The sequence below is a fragment of the Scyliorhinus canicula genome, chromosome 12 (genome assembly GCF_902713615.1).
Source record: "Scyliorhinus canicula chromosome 12, sScyCan1.1, whole genome shotgun sequence".
Classification (NCBI taxonomy): Eukaryota; Metazoa; Chordata; class Chondrichthyes; order Carcharhiniformes; family Scyliorhinidae; genus Scyliorhinus; species Scyliorhinus canicula.
This window is the reverse complement of record NC_052157.1, coordinates 155,701,542-155,724,295: the sequence shown is the minus strand read 5'-3', so window position 1 is coordinate 155,724,295 and position 22,754 is coordinate 155,701,542. Positions and strand designations below refer to the sequence as shown.

Sequence of the window (22,754 nt, the reverse complement as noted above, 5' to 3'; positions counted from 1 at the left end):
CAGTCAGATACACAGCCTATGTGTATCTAAAACACAGGTAACCAAACCTGACCAAAACCCCCGCTCGTTTACATTTCAATGGCCCATTCTCCCAGACAATAGGGCACCAATCAAGCAACCGATACAGCCACAGACTGATCAGCGCCATTCCCTTGCTCAGAAAGCACAACTGCCAAGGTCAATGACCGCTATGGACCCACCCAGCTACCAAGGCACCCGCCCCTTTATTGGCCTAATCTGAGAGAGGTGATCAGAGCCCTGTCGAACAATTGGGTCCAAGGTTAAGGATCGTCCCAAAGAGCGCAAAATCCCAGAGATAAAAGAGAGCACAGCCATGTGTTCTGTCTCTCTTGGATCTGGCCTGTGCCACCCAATTGCAGCAGGAACAGCCAGCTAAATTCAAGACCAACGAACACTACCTGACAGATGAGCCCAGCAGAGACAGAGCCACTTTCTTCAAACCAGCCATGTGAAATCCAGATAAAGGCCTTTATGCATTTGCACAGTGCAGGTCGCCCTTAAGTGTAGGTTATTGTAGCTGATAGGTGTAGTTTAACTCGTAGAAGATATTGTGTTTGCATGTTGAGATAACTTTTGTGTATGCAAATAAACCATCTTTTGAACTAATTGATGCACAATCAATCACTACTGAAGCGAGGCTGTAGTCCAATTGAAGGCTTTAATGAACAAGTAGTTACCCCAGCAGCTCCGGTACAGAATGATTGCTGTGGGTGAAACACAGACTCTTATGCTCCGCCTGCTGGGCGGAACCAGCAGTCAGGTTCTACCACTCATACTACAGTACAAGGTACATTCCACCTAGGTACCACGATACCCAAATATAGCCTCCCACGTTCACCCCGTTTATAAAAAAAAGAGTCCGGCGGAGGTGGTGGCCTTGCTTTTACAGTGGCAGAGGTTATAGTGGTACCCTTCGGTGCCTTTACATGCAATATACATATTTACAGACAATTATTTACAAGTTCATTTTACAATGAAACTATCAGCCAGTCGGGGGCACTGGTCGTCCTCTGCGATCGTCGCAGTCCCGGCGGTGATGCTGGCGTCAGCTCGGGCATCCGTGGCTCTGGTAGCGTGTCGTCTTCAGCTTCATTGCATCCAGATGGGGCCAGTGGGAGGACGGATCCTGGAGGGAGACAGTGTCTTGTCGGCCGTCGGGGTGCGCCACATAGGCGTACTGGGGGTTAGCATGGAGGAGATGTACCCTCTCAACCAGAGGGTCCAACTTGTGGGCCCGTACCTGTTTGCAGAGTAGGACGGGTCCAGGGGCTTGCCAGCTATGTTGGGAGCGAGGTCCCTGAGGAGGACTTCCTAGGGAAGGCAAGGAGACGTTCATGAGGTGTTTCGTTGGTAGTAGTGCACAGTAGTGATCGGATGGAGTGAAGTGTATCGGGGAGGACCTCCTGCATCGGGACACTGGGAGATTCTTGGACCGTAGGGCCAGTCGGACGGCCTTCCAGACCGTCCCATTCTCCCTCTCTACTGCCCATTTCCCCGGGGGTTGTAACCGGTCATCCTGCTGGAGGCAATGCCCTTGCTGAGCAGGAATTGATGCAGCTCGTCACTCATGAAGGAGGACCCCCTATCCCTATGGATGTAGGCGGGGAAACTGAACAGGGTAAAGATGTGGAGGGCTTTAATGACGGTGGCAGCCGTCATGTCGGGACAGGGGATGGCAAAAGGGAACCGGGAGTACTCATCCATCACGTTTAAGAAATACGTGTTGCAGTCAGTGGAGGGAAGGGGCCCTTTGAAATCCACGCTGAGGCGTTCAAAGGGGCGGGAAGCCTTCACCAGGTGCGCTTTCTCTGGCCTGTGGAAGTGCGGCTTGCACTCCGCGCATATTTGGCAGTTTCTGGTTACAGTCCTGACCTCCTCGATGGAGTAGGGCAGATTGCGGGTTTTAACAAAGTGGAAGAACCGGGTGACCCCCGGGTGGCAGAGGTTGTCGTGGAGGGTCCGGAGTCGGTCTACTTGTACACTGGCACAAGTGCCGCGGGACAGGGCATGAGGAGGCTCGTTGAGCTTCCCGGGACGATACAAGATCTTGTAATTATAGGTGGAGAGCTCGATCCTCCACCATAAGATCTCATCAATCTTAATTTTGCCCCGCTGTGCATTGTCAAACATGAAGGCTACCGACTGTTGGTCAGTGAGGAGAGTGAATCTCCTGCCGGCCAGGAATGCTTCCAATGCCGCACAGCTTCGACGATGGCTTGGACCTCCTTCTCGACGGAGGAATGGCGGATTTCTGAGGCGTGGAGGGTGCGTGAAAAGAAGGTCTGCTGCCTGATTGAGGGTGGCAGCCAGAGCTACGTCTGATGCGTCGCTCTCGACCTGGAAGGGGAGGGACTCATCGATTGCGTGCATCGTCGTGCTAGCGATGTCTGCTTTGATGCGACTGAAAGCCTGGCGGGCCTCTGCCGATAGGGGAAAAACCGTGGACTGGATTAGTGGGCGGGCCTTGTCCGCATAATTGAGGACCCACTGGGCGTAATAAGAGAAGCCCAGGCAACGTTTCAGAGCCTTGGGGCAGTGGGGGAGGGGAAACTCCATGAGGGGGTGCATGCGTTCGGGATCTGGGCCTATGACTCCATCATGCACTAGGTAGCAGAGGATGGCTAGGCGATCGGTGCTAAACACACATTTGTCCTTATTATAGGTTAAGTTAAGGATTTCTGCGGTATGGAGGAATTTTCGGAGGTTGGTGTCGTGGTCCTGCTGGTCATGGCTGCAGATGGTGACATTGTCGAGGTACGGGAACTTGGCCCGCAGACCGTACCGGTCAACCATTCAGTCCATCTCCCGTTGGAAGACCGCGACCCCATTTGTGACACCAAAGGGAACCCTTAGAAAGTGGTGGAGCCACCCATCTGCTTCAAATGCAGTGTACTTGCGGTCGTCCGGGCGAATGGGGAGCTGGTGGTAGGCTGATTTAAGGTCTATTGTGGAGAAAACCTAGTATTGCGCTATCTGGTTGACCATTTCAGATATGCGGGGGAGAGGGTATGCGTTGAGCTGCGTTTACCTGTTGATGGTCTGACTGTAGTCTATGACCATCCTATGCTTCTCCCCGGTCTTTACAACAACCACTTGAGCTCTCCAGGGGCTGTTGCTGGCCTCGATAGCGCCTTCCTTTAGTAACCGTTGGACGACAAACCTAATGAAGTTCTGGTCCTGCGCACTGTACCGTCTGCTCCTAGGGGCGACAAGTTTGCAATCGTCGGGTAAGGTTTGCAAACAGGGAAGGCGGGTCGACCTTGGTCGCGAGGCCGCAGACAGTGAGGGGGGTATGGGGCCGCCAAATTTGAATGTTAAACTTTGCAGGTTACACTGGAAGTCCAGCCCAAGGAATGTGGCAGCGCAGAGATGGGGGAGGACGTAGAGTCGGAAGTTATTGAACTTCATGCCCTGGACCGTGAGGTTGGCTATGCAGTACCCCCGGATCTCCACAGATTGGGACCCAGAGGCCAGGGAGGTCTTTTGTTTGGGTGTGCAGCGAGGGAGCAGTGTCTTACCGTATTGGGATGGATGAAGCTCTCCGTGCTCCCAGAGTCGATCAAGCAGGATTGTCTTGTGCCCGTTGATGAATACCGGCATCGTAGCGATTGAAAGCGTTTGGGGCCGAGACTGGTCCAGTGTCAATGAGGCAAGTTGTGGCAGAAGCGGAGAGATCTCGTCGGGCGATACATGGCCACCCAAGCCGGGGTCCTGAGACGTCATCCAAGATGGTTGCCCTCATGAATCACACGTGGACGGCTGGGAGATCTCATCAGGCGATACATGGCCAGCCAAGTCGGGGTCCTGAGAAGTCATCCAAGATGGCTGCCCCCATGAATTACACATGGCCTGTGAGGAGAGGAATGGCAGCAGGCGCGGTTCGCCTGTGGAGACAGCGGTGGCCGACCGGGCCTGACATACTGCCATGAGGTGCCCCTTCTTCTCTTTCCACAGCCCTTGCAGATTGCGGATCGGGCTGGGCAGCGTTGCCGGTGGTGTTGGTTTTGCCTGCAAAAATAACATCATCCCGCACCCCCCCCCCCCCCCCCCCCCCCCCCCGGTTTCCTGGCTGCCACACTGCACAAGCTTGTGGGGAATTTAGGGGTGCTTTGGAATCAGCCACAGGTGGGGTCCACCCTGTCCATGCGGGTACCACGCGGTCGGGAACGTAGGCCATGGGGCTGGTTTAGCACACAGCTAAATCCCTGGCTTTTAAAGCAGACCAAGGCAGGCCAGCAGCACGGTTCAATTCCCATACCAGCCTCCCCGGACAGGCGCCGGAATGTGGCAACTAGGGGCTTTTCACAGTAACTTCATTTGAAGCCTACTTGTGATAATAAGCTATTTTCATTTAATCTCATACATCTAGGAAGTGCGCAAGTTTCCGTGCCTCTTTAGGCCCCAGCATGTCGTTTTCCAGCAGTCGCTGGCGGATTTTAGAGGTCAGCTAGCCCGCGACAAAAACATCCCATATTAAGAGTTCGGTGTGGTCATTGGCTGAGACTTCTGGACAGTTACAGTTTCTACCTAACACTAACATGCGCAGTAAAAACCGTCCAGCGATTCCCCTGGGATCTGCCGTCTGGTAGCTAAGAGATGCCGAGCGTATACCTGATTCACAGTGCGGACGTGGTGCTCTTTTAACAAAGTCATTGTGTCCTCGAAACCGTCTGCGTCTTCAATAAGCGTGTAGATTTTTGGGCTCACCCTCGAGTGGAGGACTTGCATTTTCTGTTCCTCTGTGGGGGTAGTCGGGGCCGTCCTGGTGTACCCGTTGAAGCATGCCAGCCAATCTTTAAAAGTTGCTGCTGTATTTGCCACGTGGGGGGTTGATTTGTAGACACTCTGGCTTGATGCGGAGAGCAGCCATTCTTCAACTAGTTCATTAAATTGATGCATGATCGATCACTAATGAAGCGAGATTGTAGTCCAATTGAAGGCTTTAATGAACAAGTAGTTACCCCAGCAGCTCTGGTACAGAATGACTGCTGTGGGTGAAACACAGGCTCTTATGCTCCACCTGCTGGGCGGAACCAGCAGTCAGGTTCTACCATTCATACTACAGTACAAGGTACATCCCACCTAGGTACTGCGATACCCCTAATATAGCCTACCACACTAACTTACTAGCTGTGTGGTCATTTGATCGATATATGGGAAAGGCTTGTGGTTCACCGAGATAAATAAATAGAGCAACATTATTGCCGACTCTCGTGGGATTCTATTAGGAGTGTCGAGAGAACCCACAAACTTTGAATCTAATTGCGAGAAAGAGAAAGAACTACAAGTGCAAGTCCCATATCGACCAAATAACCGGATTTCGGAAGTGTGTACTAACCTAACAGGAAGAGGAAGGTAAACTCTTTAGAATTGTATACAACTATCAAGGGATTGTGAGCCGGAAAATAGTTTAAGCTATACCCGCTGTTCAAATCGCCGCCTTTTTCCCCGGTCCCAAATTAAAAGTAGAGAAAGAGATAAGAGAAGTAATGGCCACTAAAGCAATGGAAAGATTGATGAATCCGCAGGACAAAAGGATTTGTAAGAGGCTGGGGAATTTTCTACGCGGCAGGAGGGATGAGGTGGGGAGAAAATATGGAGCTACACAAGTCACAAATATAGGGAAGGACTGAAGACAAAGATCGCAAATTACTTTGCATCACAGATTGGAAAGAAAGGAGAAAACCGATTTTGTCGGTCCTGGGCTCTTCCTGAATCATGTAATTTTAAAACGGATAAAATTACTCATCTAAAAATATCCAGATCAATTGGATAGAATCCTGGAAAGAATAGGACCAGGAAAGACCATTGGAAGTTATATGGTTGATCCCTCTGGGTCTCAATGTTTTCACCTCTTTATCATCTTACCACTTCCTGCACCAAGCTGATCAGTTCCATCAGTCGACGACGCAGCTTTGCCACCTCATCATTGACTTTGGTAACGTGTTGCTCATAAATCTCAGCTAATGGTTTGAACGTGTGGCCCCCATGCTGCAATGTAAACACAAAATACCTCAGTATGAAACTCTCAATCCTACACTGGTCAATGTATGATCTCTGTTACACAACCGTTGAAGCCACAGCAAACAGAACGGTGGAGGGTAAAATAAAGATTCTCAATGGCACCAGTCTTGCAGGCTGGACAAAAAAAAAGATACCGCTTGTTGCTCCTACTTGCCATTAGAGCACAAAAAAAAAAGCAAGCCTGGGCATCTGCCCTCAAAAGTAGTATTTAAAAATACACCAATATGCTTGAAAATGCATTGTGTCCATGGTGTTTTACAATACAACCAAATGTTACAAAAACAGCATCCTGCCATTCAAGATTAACGGTCCAATAGACAAGCTATTGTGCCTTCCTGCACCAAAAACCGTCCTACTGGAAGATAATCGATGTGTACAAGTACAATTCACTGCAGGATTTGACCATCAGATTTTTATAATTGGCAATTTATTTTTAATGCTACACGTTAATTTTGTTTAAAAATCTGCTTTCCTGTGGTAGTCGACACAATCCGTTGGAAGTTACGATGATTTTATGGAATTTACAGGTTATTTGCAGCAGGTATCCATAAAGAAGAAAATTGATTTGGACAGTTCATAGCTCTTTATAATTTCACACCAAGTTACAGGTACATTGCTTATCCGTTAAAGATTTTCAGATCCAACAAATCTAGCAATGAGGAGTGCTTGCTGTTCTTACCATTCCCCCCCAAAGTGCACACTGGTGGCAGATGCATTTTTTGCAGGTCCAACAGAACACACTCAGCTTCTCGTGGTGACTGTCACACCTGAAATAAAATGTTAAAACACTTTAAATATCTAGAATTAAGTTTCAAAATAACCTTCTTGGTCCAACACCACAATTTATAAATTCAATTAATTTTTTTTTCTTGCTTTTACATAGAGAATAGGGAAGAAGATATTGATAGAATTAAAGTTCTCTCTCTGGTTGCAGTGTTTCAACAAAGGAACACCGCCCGCCAATGCAATTCCTCATTTCGCACAAACTTCCCATAATTCAGCATAATTGTTTGTCCCTGTCAGAGATGGTACAAGAATAACTATTGCGAGAAATTTAGAAAATTACTCAGTACTCTAGAATTCATATTATCAAACACAAGCCTCATTCTCAGTCGAATTATAGTTCTGCACAGACATTACAAGCATAATGCTATAGATCCGAAGTCAGGGCCTGATTGGATTTCAGATTTCAAAGTGGTTTAGCATTCTAATTAGTCTGTTTGTTGTTCAGCTGGAGTGAAGTCCCTCTAGGTCAGGGGTGGGCAAACTACAGCCCGTGGGCCGCATGCGGCCCGCCAAAGGTCTTTATGCGGCCCACCAAGTCATTGCGCTGTTGGGTTACTTACTGGTATAGGGTGGATAAGTTGACTTGAGTAGGGTGATCATTGCTCGGCACAACATCGAGGGCCAAAGGGCCTGTTCTGTGCTGTACTGTTCTATGTTCTATATGAGGTGCCCAGAATCATAACCGGGTGAAGTAATTATTTTACTTAATATACTATGCGGCCCTTTAAAATTGTGAATTTCTGAATGTGGCCCTTGCACGGAAAAGTTTGCCCACCCCTGCTCTAGGTTGTCTTCAACAGCAATAGGTCTTACTTTAGAAGCTGTCCAACCATCAGGAGCAGAGTACGAGAACCTTTAAGTTAGATACTGTGTTCATAAAAATAGGAAACAAGCATGCTTGGTATCAATGGGTTTTTCTGTCCAAGCGGCCTTCTCATCGATCAGTCACAAGATGATAACTTGTGTTTCTCAGTAATCGTTATTAGCTGTGTGAGCACTGAATCGTGAGCTAGACAAACTGCAGTGAATGCATTTCTGCTTATTTTAAGAGCACAAGTTTCAAAAAAAGGGTCTCAGTTTAAGTACTTCAGCAAGATCACAGACCATGGTACAGTAATGACACACTTACTTGTCTTTGTCATTCTCCTCATGCTTACTGAGATTACACATCTGAAGTGTATCCAGTTGTTGTGTGACTTCCTCCGCCCAGCGACAGTTCACAAGCTCTCGCAGCTGAAGAGGTGCCCTACAACAAGTCAGGTATTGAAGCTTTGGTCACCATTGCATATATGTATCAAACAATTTTATATTCATCCAGAAGTATCGGATGTAGACTTATTTAAATGAGCCATTATGCTAATTTAAATATGTTAATCTGGGCCTAGTTCCAAACGTCACAAATCTCGGTTAATGGCCTATTCGCATCACTGTGGGTCAGTCGCAACAAGGCCATTCAATCATGCCCGTTATCTGCTTATCTTGCTCTCCCCGAAGGCTTCTGTTAAACAATGTCTCTTTGAAGGTTCCAGACCAAGTTAATTCATATATGAAAAATGCAACCCAATAAAAATTGCCCCGAGAACAATAATGGATTCTTGAAGTTACTTCAATAATTTCTAAATTTAAACATGTCCAGGACCAAATCAGACAAAACCTAGAACCAGAGATTCCCTACAGTGCAGAAGGAGGTCATTCCTCTCTTTCCCCCCCCCCCCCCCCCCTGGAATTGAACCCGGGTCCCTGCCGCTGTACGGCAGCAGTGATAACCCACATGTGCTCAGACTTGATTCTTCTCCTGAAGAAACTCCCTGGCAATGGGACATACAAATTAGCTTCACTCTCCCATTAAATCACATGACATAATAAAAATATAAAGAGGAGGAATAAGAATACACTGTTTTTGCTGTATATCCACATATTACTTAAAACATCCGATTTCAGCTTGAGATACACAACTTAATTTTATTAATGGGTACTGTTTTGTTTTTTTATACACCCATTAAATATCTTGAAGCTAGGAATATTGCTATTACAATGTTTTGTGGTGAAAGCAAAAGCACATACATAACTTTTAACATGTTCACATGTTCAAACTGAGATTAATTGAGATTGCTACTTACTGCTGTCCACAATTTTACTTCCCACATTAGTTAAACCCTATTGATTCTGGATTCGTGCCAGACAGTTTCACATAATGAGGCAACTATTTTTAAAAATTGAAAGTTAAACAAAAAGTAAAATAATTAAAGTAAAGACTGCGAGACTAGCTGTAGGTATGCCTTACCTGCAATGTGGGCACTGGGCTCTCTGCTCTGTTAGCCAGCGCTGTGAAGACAACAAGCATTTTTTTTTTCAAAAGTTACACCAAGAGTCCAGGGTTTTGACCCTTTGCTAATGAAAACTCCGCAAAATCCTGACTATTTCCAGGTCTCCACTTTACATTTAATAAATTCCCAGATAATACAAAACCCAACAAGTGGCAACTCAATGACGCACGGGCTGAATGCGTTGACAGGTGAAACTTCAAACATAGAGTAGGTTTGGGGGGGGGGGGGGGGGGGGGGGGGGGGTTTAAAAAGAAGGGACGGGACAGAGAAAAGATGATAACTAAATGAACCTCCTAGTAGATGGTGAACCCTGGGAAAGGGTTACACATCCTCAGAGCTGGGGAATGACCTAACCAAGTTGCATGTGCCATCCTGAATAAAAATAGCCAGAACAGCGTTGTTAAAAGAAAAATTGGGCCCATACTTGCAGAATCAAACAGGCTGAAGCAATATTAAAACATGAGTTTTTTTTTTAATTGCACAATTACATATGCAATGTCTAGAATGTTCTTGTGAAGAGCAAGCAAACATCTTAACAAGGCTATGCATGTGTACAGCTACACTAATCACTGATGCGCAAACAGGATATTATTTAAAAAAATAAAATCAGCCAACGCATTCATATTAGCCAGTCCTTTAAAAAAAAAATTTATCATGTCAGACAGATTAGATCTTTCTGGCACATTCCCACATTCTTGGATTTTGAACAATTGTTCTAAAAACAGCATTGCATTCATGGTATTGTAACACTGAGCTACAGAAAATGCTCAGAATATCAACAACCTAGTGATATTGGAAGATTTCCAGCACCATTCAGGAGAGTAGCTGCCTTTCACTCAGTAACTTTTATTCTAATCCTACTCTTCCCAATAACCATTCTCTAATCTTCCACTGTGTAGGTCAAGAATCATAGAATCTCTACAGTGCAGGAGGCCATTCAACCCATCAAGACTGCACTGAACCTCTGAAAGAGCACCCTACCCTAGGCCTCCTGTCCTATCTCCATAACCCCACCTAACCTGTACATCCCTGGACACCAAGGTGCTATTTTATCATGGCCAATCCACCTAGCCTGCACATCTTTGGACTGTGGGAAGAAACCGGAGCACTCGGAGGAAACCCATACAGAAACGGGGAGAACACGCAAACTCCACACAGACAGTGATCCAAGGCCAGAGTTGAACCCAGGACCCTGCCGCTGTGAGGCAGCAGTGCTAACCACTGTGCCACCCTCGACTGAACTCCACTGCATGATAAAACAGGTTATATATCTGGCCACAGGTAGTATAGAAATGAAAGTGACTGGATTAAAAGCTGCAATGTAGCAAGCTACTATTTGCACATAGCCAGTGGGGCAAGGTGAAGTCTCTTCTTCAACTATCTCCCTCTTTCAAAATTCATATTCTCTCCCTGACTATTAAGGCTCTTGCATAGTTTGCAATTGAAAAGGAACAGCAGGTAGGTTTTGCTTAGTCTTTGTCAAAAGCACACAACAGATACTTACCCTTATGCAACTGAAACAACAAAGCTTTGAGCAGTGTGGACAGAGCCGGGCATCACGCAACTTCTCCATACAAATAAAACACCTGAACACCTCTGCAATGCTCTGGTGGAAAAAAAAATAAGAGGAAAGGGATTATTTTAATGGTTACTGTGTGGCTTGCGAAACATGCATCAGGTATTGCACAAATCAAACCCCTTTTCTAAACTTTCCCGTCAGACGCAAAGTAACCTTTTGGATGGAAGGTCTCAGAACTATGCAATATGTTTGCAGCAACAAAAGGAGAAAACATTGTTAGTTTGGAATTAAACTGGTTTGCAAGCTAAAAACTTTCATTGGACAAACTAAACTTCAAAGCTTGCAGAATTATTACAATGGTGCTTGATGCTTTAACCTCCAAGATGATCAATAAACACAACTTTTTTTTTTTAAAAAGGTGTCCCGTTATTGAGACACTCAAAATGCCTTCTGTTTATTAGCCTGGAAAGGGACTAATACTAGGTCACTCTTTCAAATAATCAACAATGAATTTCTGCAAACATAGCAATAATGTTTTAATGCCTGAATGACACGTACCATTTCTAAACTGCTAGACTCGGCAGTATCGCCTACATCACACTATACTCTAAGCTGCTTGCCCAATTCAGACCTTTTAATGTCACTACTCTTTCTGGCACACATTTCCCAGGATAAAGCTCCAATGTAATCTGATGTCAATAGTCTTTGCTGCTTATTGACGACATGAAAAACGGGTAGGTTAAAAAACACAATATTTGCAGTTATTTCAAACTGCTTGAAATGTCAATCCATGGCTCTCTGGTCGGCAGACTGGTGATGTGTGGCACAAAAGAAAACATGTTAACATTGGCTGTTTCCTAGTACAATTTTTATTAACAACCACTCAGTTCAGGTGCAGCAGAAATTGGGTGTTTTTTTTCACCCCCAGTACCACTTTCCACATCAACCACCTTTTAATAAGTTTTAACAATCGCTTGACAATGCAAATTTCTCTTCAGCAGTAAAATGCTGCAAATAGCACTTGGCAATTCTACCAAGATTTGACAGCTTGAGATCAGAGCTCAGCAAAGGTAGACTTGTGTGTACCTGACAGGACTTCAATCAAATCATATGCATTTTTATTCATTTGTTTAGTAGCCATCCAGAATTAACAGAAGCATGTTACTGTTCATGGACATACAGACCCGCATTTCACACAGAGGGTATCACAACTAAGCTTAAACCTATCTGCACTTCATCCAGAAGTGTGCAATTTCCAGGAAGCGTAAGGAATATTGATTAAAAATAAGAACCACAGCAGACCCTTTATTTTTAAATCCCGACACACTAAGGCCAATTGCAGCATCTCAAGGTGCCTTACTAATTTAGCATTGACCAGGAGTTGAATCTGTGTCATTCTGACCTGTAACCATTCCACAAGCTATGGGAAATGCTTCTATCAATGAATTTCCACCAATTATTATTGCATTGTATTGTGAGGTACAGCATGCCCAGGCTAGATTTTTAAAATAACTTTTGTGGTCAAAGAACTGAAATTGACAGTTGCTAAGTCAGCTTGCCTCAAAACGAGTGCAGACAGCTAATCATACAATGGCAATGGAACTGGTCTACAATGCAAAAACCAGTTGGTTGAAGAGATGAGCAGCAACAGTATGAAACGTGGAACAAAGATGCTAAAGAAGTGGGACATTTACAAAAACAAATATAGAAATAGCATCTTTAATGTAATATAATGGGCCGATTGAAATATGGGACATTTTAATGAAAAATTATGCACCAAATCTCATAAGGCAATTTGGGCAGATGGCCAAGAAAATAGGTTTCAAAAGGAAAGGAGTACCCTGAAGGAGGAAAGAGTGGTAGCCACGGAGAAGTTGGTATCAGAGAGCTTGTGGCCTTGAGAGCAAAAGGCACAGCCACCAATGGTGGAGCAATTACAAATCAGGGATGCTCAACATGCCAGAATTACAAGAGTGCTATATGGGAGGACTGAGGGGCTGGAGGGAGGGGCAAGGCCATGGAGGGGATTTGAAAACAAGGCTGAGAATTTTAAAACTATTTGTTTCTTAATCAGGAGCCAGCGTAGCTCAGTGAGCACAAGGTTGTGGGGTGAACGGTACTCAGTGGGAGTAAGGAAACAGGCAGCTGAGTTTTACATGTCCTCCAGTTTACAAAGGGTAGATTGGGAGATGCCATTCAAGAGATCAGAATAGTAAAGTAACAGATGATATAGATGAGGATTTCTGCATCAATTGAGAAGAGGCAGGGGTAGATTGAGTGCTTTTAGTTAATGGCAGCAGCTTTGATGCCACAGTACCCAGTGACTTTAATCAATTAGTACAAAATATTTTTCTTACTTCAACACTTTGCTCATCCATTTTTGCTCTTGCAGTAGGCTTCAGACCTTACAGGAATGTCCAGGAAGCAAAGGAGGAATCTGTTATCCGCTGCACAACTGAAAAAGAACAATGTCAGTTCTCCAGAATGATTTTACAGGACAACCATCATTCCTAGGCTATAACAATGCGATTCCACTGGGCAGGCCAGCAGCGCGGTTCAATTCCCGTACCAGCCTCCCCGAACAGGCACTGGAATGTGGCGACTAGGGGCTTTTCACAGTAACTTCATTCGAAGCCTACTTGTGACAATAAGCGAGTTTCATTTCATTTCATTAGTCCAAAGTTGCCATTTTAATGATATATACGCTTTTGAAATCATAATTAGAGCTGCACATTTGCCACGTGGCTTGAAAGGTTGTTTTACACACTGGATTCAAGCTGCATTCTTCCCTACCTGCGGGTTGAACCCATTTATAGACAGCAAGGATTGAAGCTCAGCAAAATGAATGAGAAAACAGATCCCCTAATACTCCAAACAGAGATTTATTTTCTGAAAAAAGGTTTTAGTTATGAATCCTTTGGTATTTTTAAATAAAATTAGCATTTTAAATTTCCAGCACTTGGAACAGTCAAAATCGCCAGGATTCTCTTCCTAAAGTATCTTGCCATGGATTGTTTGAGAAATGCATTCCCTTGCAATTTTGTAACAAACCCCCACAGTCATTGCAAATGTCCAGCACTGTGAAGTCCTGCATTTTAACTACATACAATACTCTCTTTCATTACACTGCAGCGACCATTAGTCATTTATTAAATACTGTACAGCATGAACTTATAACCTTCAGATATGGTAATATGTATTGCACTGTTGACAAGAGTTTCAGCCAACGGTCCAAATAAAGATTTTAGAAAGGACAGCAATTGGCACTGGGAGAATAAAAAGACGTGTCATGAATTTCAATGAAGGCCGCTTAAATAATCAAATGTAAATGCTTACAATGAGATTATCCATGAATCTTCAGCAGAGTGGATGGGGAGGCAGAAGATCCGAGTCAAGTGGTACTGCACAGATAGCGAGATGAACAGAGAAACACCAGTTTTTTTAAAATGACTTTCCCATAAGAAATTATGCAGGGCATCACCATTTTTAAATCGCAGAGGCCATCACTGCAATACTTCAAAAAGGGTTAGAAAGCAACAGTGACAAAAGCAGTTTCCTCCGGAGACGTACATTACCTTGCACATGTGACATTTGACTCCACTGCCTGACTGTAAAAAACTGAGAGCAGCTCAAATGTGCTTAGTCTGTCAAGCGCACAGGGAGCTTTATTTGAGCAAAGTAATTGCAAGTTAACTCGGAACAGTCTGATTCTGTTGTCACTCAGCCAAAACGCTGCTTGCAACTGATTTGTCAGAGCAATGGGGTGGGTGCAGTCAGGTCTGAATTAACTCTTTGATGAAGACAGCCTATCTTTAATTGCTTTTTAAAAGTAATTCCTAGGATGTGGACTTCACTGGCTAGGCCAGCATTTATTGTCCATCCCTATTTGTCCTCGAGAAGGTGATTGGGAGCTGCCTTCTTTAAACTGTGCAGTCCCTAGGGTGCAAATACACTCAATGTTGGAAGTTCCAGGATTTTGACCCAGCAACAGTGAAGGACACCGATATTTTTCCAAGTCGGGCTGATGTGTGACTTAGAGGGGAACTTCCAGGCGGTGGGATTCCCATGTATCTGCTGCTCTTGTCCTTCTAGATGGTAGTGCCCATGGGTTTAGAAGGTGCCTTGGCGAGTTCCTGCAGTGCATCTTGCAGATGCTGACACCGGTAATGGAGGGAGTGAATATTTGCGGATTGGGTGCAAATCAAACAGTCACTTTGTCCTGAATGGTGTTGAGTTTTTGGAGTGTAGCTGGAACTGCACTCATCCAGGCAAATGTAGAGTATTCCATTACACTCCTGACTTGTGCCTTGTAGATAGTTGCTAAGCAAACAGAGATCCAGTTTAATTCTAGGCATCACTGTAGAGTAGGAGAGTTGCTTTGATGTCTCATGAAACCCAAGCTGATAGGTGATACCAACTTTGAGGAATAATAACTTGAAAGAAAAAAAAGGAAAAACAATTTCTCCATTCTCATTGCTGCTAAATGAGAAAAGCATGGATATAGCTTCATTATGAGAATGTTAAGGATCTATTTTGCCAGCAACCCTGGAAGAACTTCAAGGTTGTAGTGCAATGTATGGTGGCTGGCTAAAATATCTACTTCAGTAGATTATTTTTTCAAAAACTCATATGAGCAGAAGTATGGCAAAAATTACAGCTGACTGAGGTCAACCCGCAAGGTCTGATACAATTAACCAGTTCACCAGCTCATTCTGCATTGGCATGACTGTGACATGCAAACAATTAACTTTAGGGCTTGGGAAGAGGCTGCAAAGTTTAAGCGCTTACTACAGAGCGAGTCTGGGTAGAAGCATGAGAATTGGTCAAAAGCGATGCTATAATTTACATAAACAAGTCAAATCTCTCGCACACCAGATGGCTGGAAACATTTTCTTTGATTAGTTGTGACGGCAGCAAGCAACATGATCCATACTCCTTGCACAGAAGAGCAGGACATGTGGTGCAGGGGGGCCATGAGATACTGGCTTTGCAATATAAACATGCAAGGTGGAATCCAGGCACTACCCCTTAAGGAACAGGGAACGCTAAAGCACTTCATAGTTGCACCTCGAGAAACATTCATACGTTCAATTCGGCCTTGGTGCAAGAAACAGGGCAACTACTACCGGGAAAATGTAGAACAAAGAAGTTACTGGAACAAAAAAAAAACAGGGCAAGGTATGGAAGTATTATGTTACAACATTAGATTCTGGGCACAAGAAATATGCATAAAATGTATCAAAGAGTGCCTAAGTGATTGATAAGGAGGAGACAGAAAAACTTAAACACATTCAGAATCTTCAGTTGAAACAGTGGAGAAACTGCATTCTCATGATTATTTCTGGCTTGGTGTGCAATTTTGTTTGGAAAAAAGTGTAGCTTACTGAAAAGCTCACAATTTTAGTTGAGTTTGAGTTATGGCCAATGACGGTTCATGACAGATGGGCATTCTTTCTGAAGTATGATGCCAAGACCTTGGAAGGAGATTTAATAGATACAAGTGGAATTTTCTCTTCTGTAAAGAGACTAAAGAGGCTGGCGAAAGGGAGGTTTAAATTCCCAAATGTCGAAATCTAAGGACACAGATTTAAGATTCCTGGCTAAGTTTTCGTTTTCAATACGGCAAGTTCCACTTTATTCACACAAATCCTAGACATTCTTAACTGCCCGCGTGAAGGTGGTGAGGCATCTTCATGAACCACTGCAGTCACTGTGTAGGTACACCCGCGGCAAGACCACCGGAGCATTTTAGGCCATAAGTCAACTACATTGCTGCAGCCTGGAGTCACAGAAGGGATAATTAGTCCTGTCCTCAGCGTTACTTGTTCAATAATATAACTATAGGGGCAGCACGGTGGCCTAGTGGTTAGCACAGCCACCTCACGGCGCTGAGGTCCCAGGTTCGATCCCGGCTCTGGGTCACTGTCCGTGTGGAGTTTGCACATTCTCCCTGTGTCTGCGTGGGTTTCGCCCCCACAACCCAAAAATGTGCAGAGTAGGTGGATTGGCCACCTACCCAAAATAATTGGGTAATCTAAATTTAAAAAAATAATAATAATATAACTATATGCTGCTATGATAATCGGACACACACGCACAAAGTAAAATTGTACATATACTTAAAAATGGATAGGGTTCAGATTTTGGAATAGCAGCATGGGTGTTCAACTGTAGGTTAGTCTCCTCGATCAGAAATCCTTGGAGCCAGTACATAATTTGTGTTTTCGGATAGTGCCTATAGGTTTACTTTACATTACAGTGACTGAAACCTAGGTTAGCTATGGTCTAAAGTACATTAAATGGCTAGAAAGGCAAGATGTACCACTGAATAATAAATACAGGGTGCAGTCAGTGAGGCTCTGATTTAGAATACTGTAATAAGATCTCTCTCTAATAAAGCTAGCCATGATGGGCTGAATGGCCTCCTTTGTCAGGATGATTCTATAGTCACAGTCTGTAATTGCCATGTTGATGCACAACAACGCCATCATTGAAAGTTGAGTCTCTTGTAATCAATCAACTGCAATCGCGATTAATAATCAATAAATATATTAATTTGGAATCTACAATTAACTACACAGGGGGTAGTGGATTCTTGAAGTGATGACAAAGTTGATATCTTGTAAGTGTTTGAAGTTGCAAATCCCAACAACAAAGTTCAATAGCCATCCGCTATTAAACAAAAAATGCTGGAAATACTCAGGCAACATCTACGAAGAGCAAAGCAGAGTGAATATTTCAAATCGATGATCGTCCCAATCCACCATCTGAGCCCTGCAACTGGATTTTAGTCTTCTTGGGTCCACGAACAGCTCGAGACACAGAAATAAATTTCCTCGTGTGGTAGTAGATTGTTTTTTGATTCCTGAACTATAGCAAGTTAGTAAATCTTCGCTGTGGCAAAGAGTTGACACAGTTGACTATGGAGTTGAATTTCCGCTCATTATCTTGTAGCCACTGCAAGAGTGTGACCACTGAGAAGATCAGGTTCAGCTCAGAAGGCCCAAGCCCTTTCCTATGGCCTGTCTGTGATGTTGCTAAGAGTCAAATGGTTTGTTAATAATCATCTAAACCGGCAAGGAGAACAATCACGGACCAAATATCAGAGAGTACTAACAGCATCCATGAAACTGTCTGTCACGATTTGCTGTCTTCAGGAAGGGGAAAAAATGTCAGAGCTTCACTGTTGATTTTTAGAATGCACACAGCATAATTGGACAATGCAGTGATTTAACTAATGTACAATGCAACAGGCAGATTATAGAACACACATAGAACAGTACAGCACAGAACAGGCCCTTCGGCCCTCAATGTTGTGCCGAGCCATGATCACCCTCCTCAAACCCACATATCCACCCTATACCCGTAACCCAACAACCCCCCCCCCCCCTTAACCTTACTTTTTAGGACACTACGGGCAATTTAGCATGGCCAATCCACCTAACCCGCACTTCTTTGGACTGTGGGAGGAAACCGGAGCACCCGGAGGAAACCCACGCACACAGGGGGAGGACGTGCAGACTCCACACAGACAGTGACCCAGCCGGGAATCGAACCTGGGACCCTGGAGCTGTGAAGCATTTATGCTAACCACCATGCTACCATGCTGCAATGAGGCATTATTGGCCTCAACTGCAGAATACGGGGAACAAGTGAGAAACCAGAGTCAAAGCCCATGATTTCTTGGAATGGTGGAGAGGCTCAATGATCCACATGGTCTACTCCAGCCCCTACCTCCTGTGTTCTTGTGTTTTACAGAATGGTGGAATATTACCATGCTTCCACCCTCTGCTGAGTTCAGACCTCAGCCACAACTTTTGATGGGTGGTCAAATGGAAATCACAACAACAGAGGCAGAACATTGAAGAGAAAATGCCTGGATATAATGATAGAAATAGGTCAGTCTTATAGGGTGTAGAAATGTGAAAACCTGGGTACAGTACACAGTTAAAGCATACTATATGCCGCACCAGGGTTTTTCAAACCACGGGTCGTGACCCCCGGTTGGTGTCAGGAGGGTCGCTGCATTCCCAATCGCAGAAGAAGCACCCAAGAGCCGCAACCAGCTTTTAAACAGAGCGATGCAGTGTTCCCACCAGAAGCGGCGGCAGACAGCAGGTCACGTGCCCAGCACATACAGTCACTTCTCACACCTTGTAAGTCTGTGCTTTTGGCACAAAATCACAAGAGAGATTCCTCCACTTTCAAGCTGCCAGCAAGCAAGGCAACAGGACTGTGAAGAACTGAAGACATTCTTTAAAACAAAGAACAAAAACTGAAACAGGAACAAAGCAGTGTAAAGATGATTTCATGTGGTATGGCTTTGTAAGTGTGCCACTACAAATCAGGATACAAAGCCAATGTGCGTTATATGCAGGGAGGTACTGGCAAATAAAGTTTAAAAGCCTCAAAATCTCAAAAGGCATTTGAAACATGGCGCGTTGAGGACAAACCTCTTGATTTTTTTTCCCGAAGGATGCAGCGAGAACTTAAATCATCAGCTGAAGTCCTGAGCTGAAATGCAACATTAAATGACAATGTGAGATTGTGAGGATCAAGCAGGTTTATCTGCCGCAGTAAAGCAAGCGAAAATGGTATCGCAACAGTTGGCCGGTGTGGATCACGACAGGCAGCAACAAATGTTTGAAAAACACTGTACTACACTACCTGTGTCGAGATTGCTTGCACCTTGTCTATGATTGGCAGCCCGTGAAATCCAAGTTGATATGCAGGACCATCATTCACTGTATTAGTCAGGCTGAACAGCTATATCTAATCACAGGTGCGATCCCACTTCCAAGAGGCACTGATCCTTTGAGCTGCTCTGTTTCCAACCTGGGTCCGTCTGGAAAAAAAGACAATAGAGAGAAATAGTTTCTTATTTATTTATTAGACTTTGCTTTCAACAGTTTATTCTGGAATACAGCTCAATAGGTAGCCTCTCCCAAGTACTTTACATTTAAGAATGAAGTTTAATTGTGTCCGCAAGCTATTCAATTTCAGTCAAATCAGATATTGATCCCTTATCCCAGGAGTCACCGGATATGAGCAACCCTGGATTTTTTTTCATTAATCTGAAATCAGCAAGACCACTATCAATGCTCCAGCTGAGCTAAACTCACTCAACATAGACCGGTGACCAAACATGGCATAGCCCTGGTCTGTTTGGCTAAATGTCTTTACTAACTAAGCTATCTGGTATCATTATGAAAGAGCATGGCAGTGTGTGCCATCTTGCAAAACGGCAGGCAGGCTGCTAATGCCATAATGGACTGGTTAGAAAAATAGATGCCCAGGGAATTAAGGGGCAGGAGCAGCAATAATGCAAAGTTGATTAAAAGACACAGTAGCGGCACACAGGAAGTATACAGTGGTATCCCTCAAGGGTTAGCATTAGTTCCACAATTCATCTTGTTAAAAATAAAAAGGCATGAAGAAGTTTTGAGGGCAAACTTTTGACGTTCGTAAATGGCAAAAACGTAGGGTGACACAGTAGCACAATGGTTAGCACTGTTGCTTCACAGCATCTGGGTCTCAGGTTGCGTCACAGTCTGTGCATTCTCGCAATGTCTGCGTGGGTTTCCTCCGGGTGCTCCAGTTTCCTCCCACAAGTCCCGAAAGATATGCTTGTCAGGTGAATTGGACATTCTGAATTCTCCCTTTGTGTACCCGACAGGCGCCAGAGTGTGGGGACTAGGGGCTTTTCACAGTAACTTCACTGGAGTGTAAATGTAAGCCTACTTGTGACACTAATAAAGATTATTAAATAATGAGGAGGAAAATACAGACTTCAGGACGACTTGGACTCACTGATAAAGTGGGCCGATAAATGGCAGATGTAATTAAACGCAGAGTAGCATGAAGTGGTATATTCTGCAAGGATGAATGAGGAGAGGAAATATAAACAAAATTATACAATTTTGCAAGAACACACACCCATCACTAGTTAGGCCTCAGCTGAAGTATTGCATCACCACAGGAGGTAAGATGTCAAGCCCTCAGGGGATGATGCAGGGGAGATGGATTAGAATAGACCCTGCAATAACACTCTTTGATTATGCAGAGAGAGCAGAAAAGCTGGGCTGTCATCATTAGAGCAAGGAGATTTTTTGGAGGGGGGGGGGGGGGGGGGGATGTTTGATGCAAGTTTTCAAAATGGAGACGTTTTAAGTTTTCACTGGAACTTGGGTGACGAAAGGAGAGGACACACCGAGTAGCGAACAATAGAAACCCGGGTGGGAGGTCACACATTTACTCAGCAGATTACAAAGATCTGGAATGCAATGCTGGGGGTTGGAAACCAGATTCAATAACAAGCTTTCAAAAATAAAAAGGTTCATATGCACTAGAAAGAAGAAGAGCATCAGACTGGCACCAACTGCAGCTCACTCAGAAGGGGGCACAGACATATCACAATGCTTACCCATGTGGAGATTTTGGAGATGGTGCAGAGGAGGTTTACCAGGATATTTCCCGGTCTGGAGGGTGTTAGCTATGCAGAAAGGCTGAATAGACTCAGACTGTTTTTATCAGAACACCGGAGGTTGAGGGAGAACCTGATAGAGGGCTACGAGATTACAAGAGGGATGGTCAGTGGATGGGCAGGCACTCTTTCGCAGGGTGAAGGTGTCAGCCAGTCACCAGGGGGCATAGGTTTAAGGTCCATGGGGCAAAGTTTAGAGGAGATGTGAGGGGCAGGTTTTTTTTGTTTGGTTTTTTTTAAAAACAGGGGGTGGAGAGCGCCTGGAACGCATTGCCAGGGGAGGTTGTGGAAGCAGATACATTAATGGCGTTCAAAAGACATCTTGACAAACACCAAAAAGAAAATGCTGGAAAATCTCAGCAGGTCTGGCAGCATCTGTAGGGAGAGAAAAGAAATGTCAAGTCCAGATGACCCCTGGCCCTTGACAAACACATGGGATAGGATGGGTATAGAGGGATAAAACAGTAGGATTTTGGCCAAGGGTGGTATCACCAAGGGCCTGCTCCTGTGCTGTATTGTTCTTTGCGTTTGGCAAAGACTAACCCACAGACCTGGCACATCACACTGGCTCCACCACAGTGGAATCACCGACCCCTGAATTAATGTGATGAACCCCAATGCAGACAGGGGCAATGTACAGCTTGAAAGATAGAACTTTTCTTCTGCAGCACACGACCTTTCCTGGACATGGATGCAGAATTCCAGTGTGTGTCACACACACACACACATGTGCAAAGCCAAACCCATAAAAGCGACCCAATAAATGAAAACGTTTTCAATAAATACATCTTTTACAAATTGATTCCAGACTTTAAAAGTAGGATTTCCCCAAATCTCGACCGACAATTAAAAGACGCACCGGCAAAATAAAATAAAATCAGACACAACCGAAGCAAGTGGGTAAAACATCCGTCTGAACTCACAGGCGGTCGCCCCGAGCCGGGTTTAACAAGCCCAATAATGCTGCTGCTGCTGCCTGCCTGCCCAAGCAGAGTCACTGCGGCTTTATTGTTGTCGGCGGCCTCCAGCACGGAGCAACTTTGGCCAGGGCAGCGGGTGGGTGAGGGAAGCCTGCGGCCTACAGCGGCTGCAGAGTGAAGCCCCTGACCGGCGGTGGTGCCTCTGGCGGCGGCTCGGCGCACATTCCCCCCGCTCGGACCTCCCCCGCACTCTTTTCAGCTGTTTATTTTTTCCCCCTCCCTCACATTATTCTCTCTCTCTCTCTGGGTGTGTGTGCCTGTGGACGCGGGGCGGAAGGCCGCTCCGCTCGGTCACCGGCCGCTCGCGGCTGCTCGGCCAGGACTCGGTCCCCGGGCTTCAAATCGGCAGGCAACCGTTTGTCACCCGGGGTTACAGCCAATCGGAAAGCCCGCCCCGCCCCTCGCGCGGCGGCGCCCACGTGGGGGGGAGGGCAGCGGGGACCAATCAGATACAGCGTCTGCCCTTCCCATCGCCCAATGGCGGCTCGGGTACACCCCTTCCTCAGGAGCCGGTATTGCGATGGGGGCGTCGCTGCTGGTCAGCCCCCTAGCAACCGTCACTCAGGCCGCGTCTCCATGGGAAACAACTGAGTGGGCTGGACAGCCCCGGGAGG

The 22,754-nt window shown here is 45.2% G+C and overlaps 1 protein-coding gene across 1 annotated transcript in view; it reads right to left on the bottom strand.

Annotated features, from left to right (window-relative positions):
• trim37 (tripartite motif containing 37) overlaps positions 1 to 22,349 on the bottom strand; it is a 100,765-nt gene extending 78,416 nt beyond the window's left edge. Inside the window, 8 exon segments of the mRNA XM_038813119.1 lie at positions 5,890 to 6,012; positions 6,725 to 6,812; positions 7,961 to 8,077; positions 9,116 to 9,156; positions 10,663 to 10,764; positions 13,035 to 13,132; positions 19,345 to 19,522; positions 22,084 to 22,349. Coding sequence (XP_038669047.1) covers positions 5,890 to 6,012; positions 6,725 to 6,812; positions 7,961 to 8,077; positions 9,116 to 9,156; positions 10,663 to 10,764; positions 13,035 to 13,055 — 492 coding nt within the window. The 5' untranslated portion in view covers positions 13,056 to 13,132; positions 19,345 to 19,522; positions 22,084 to 22,349.
• Positions 22,350 to 22,754: the final 405 nt, after the last annotated feature.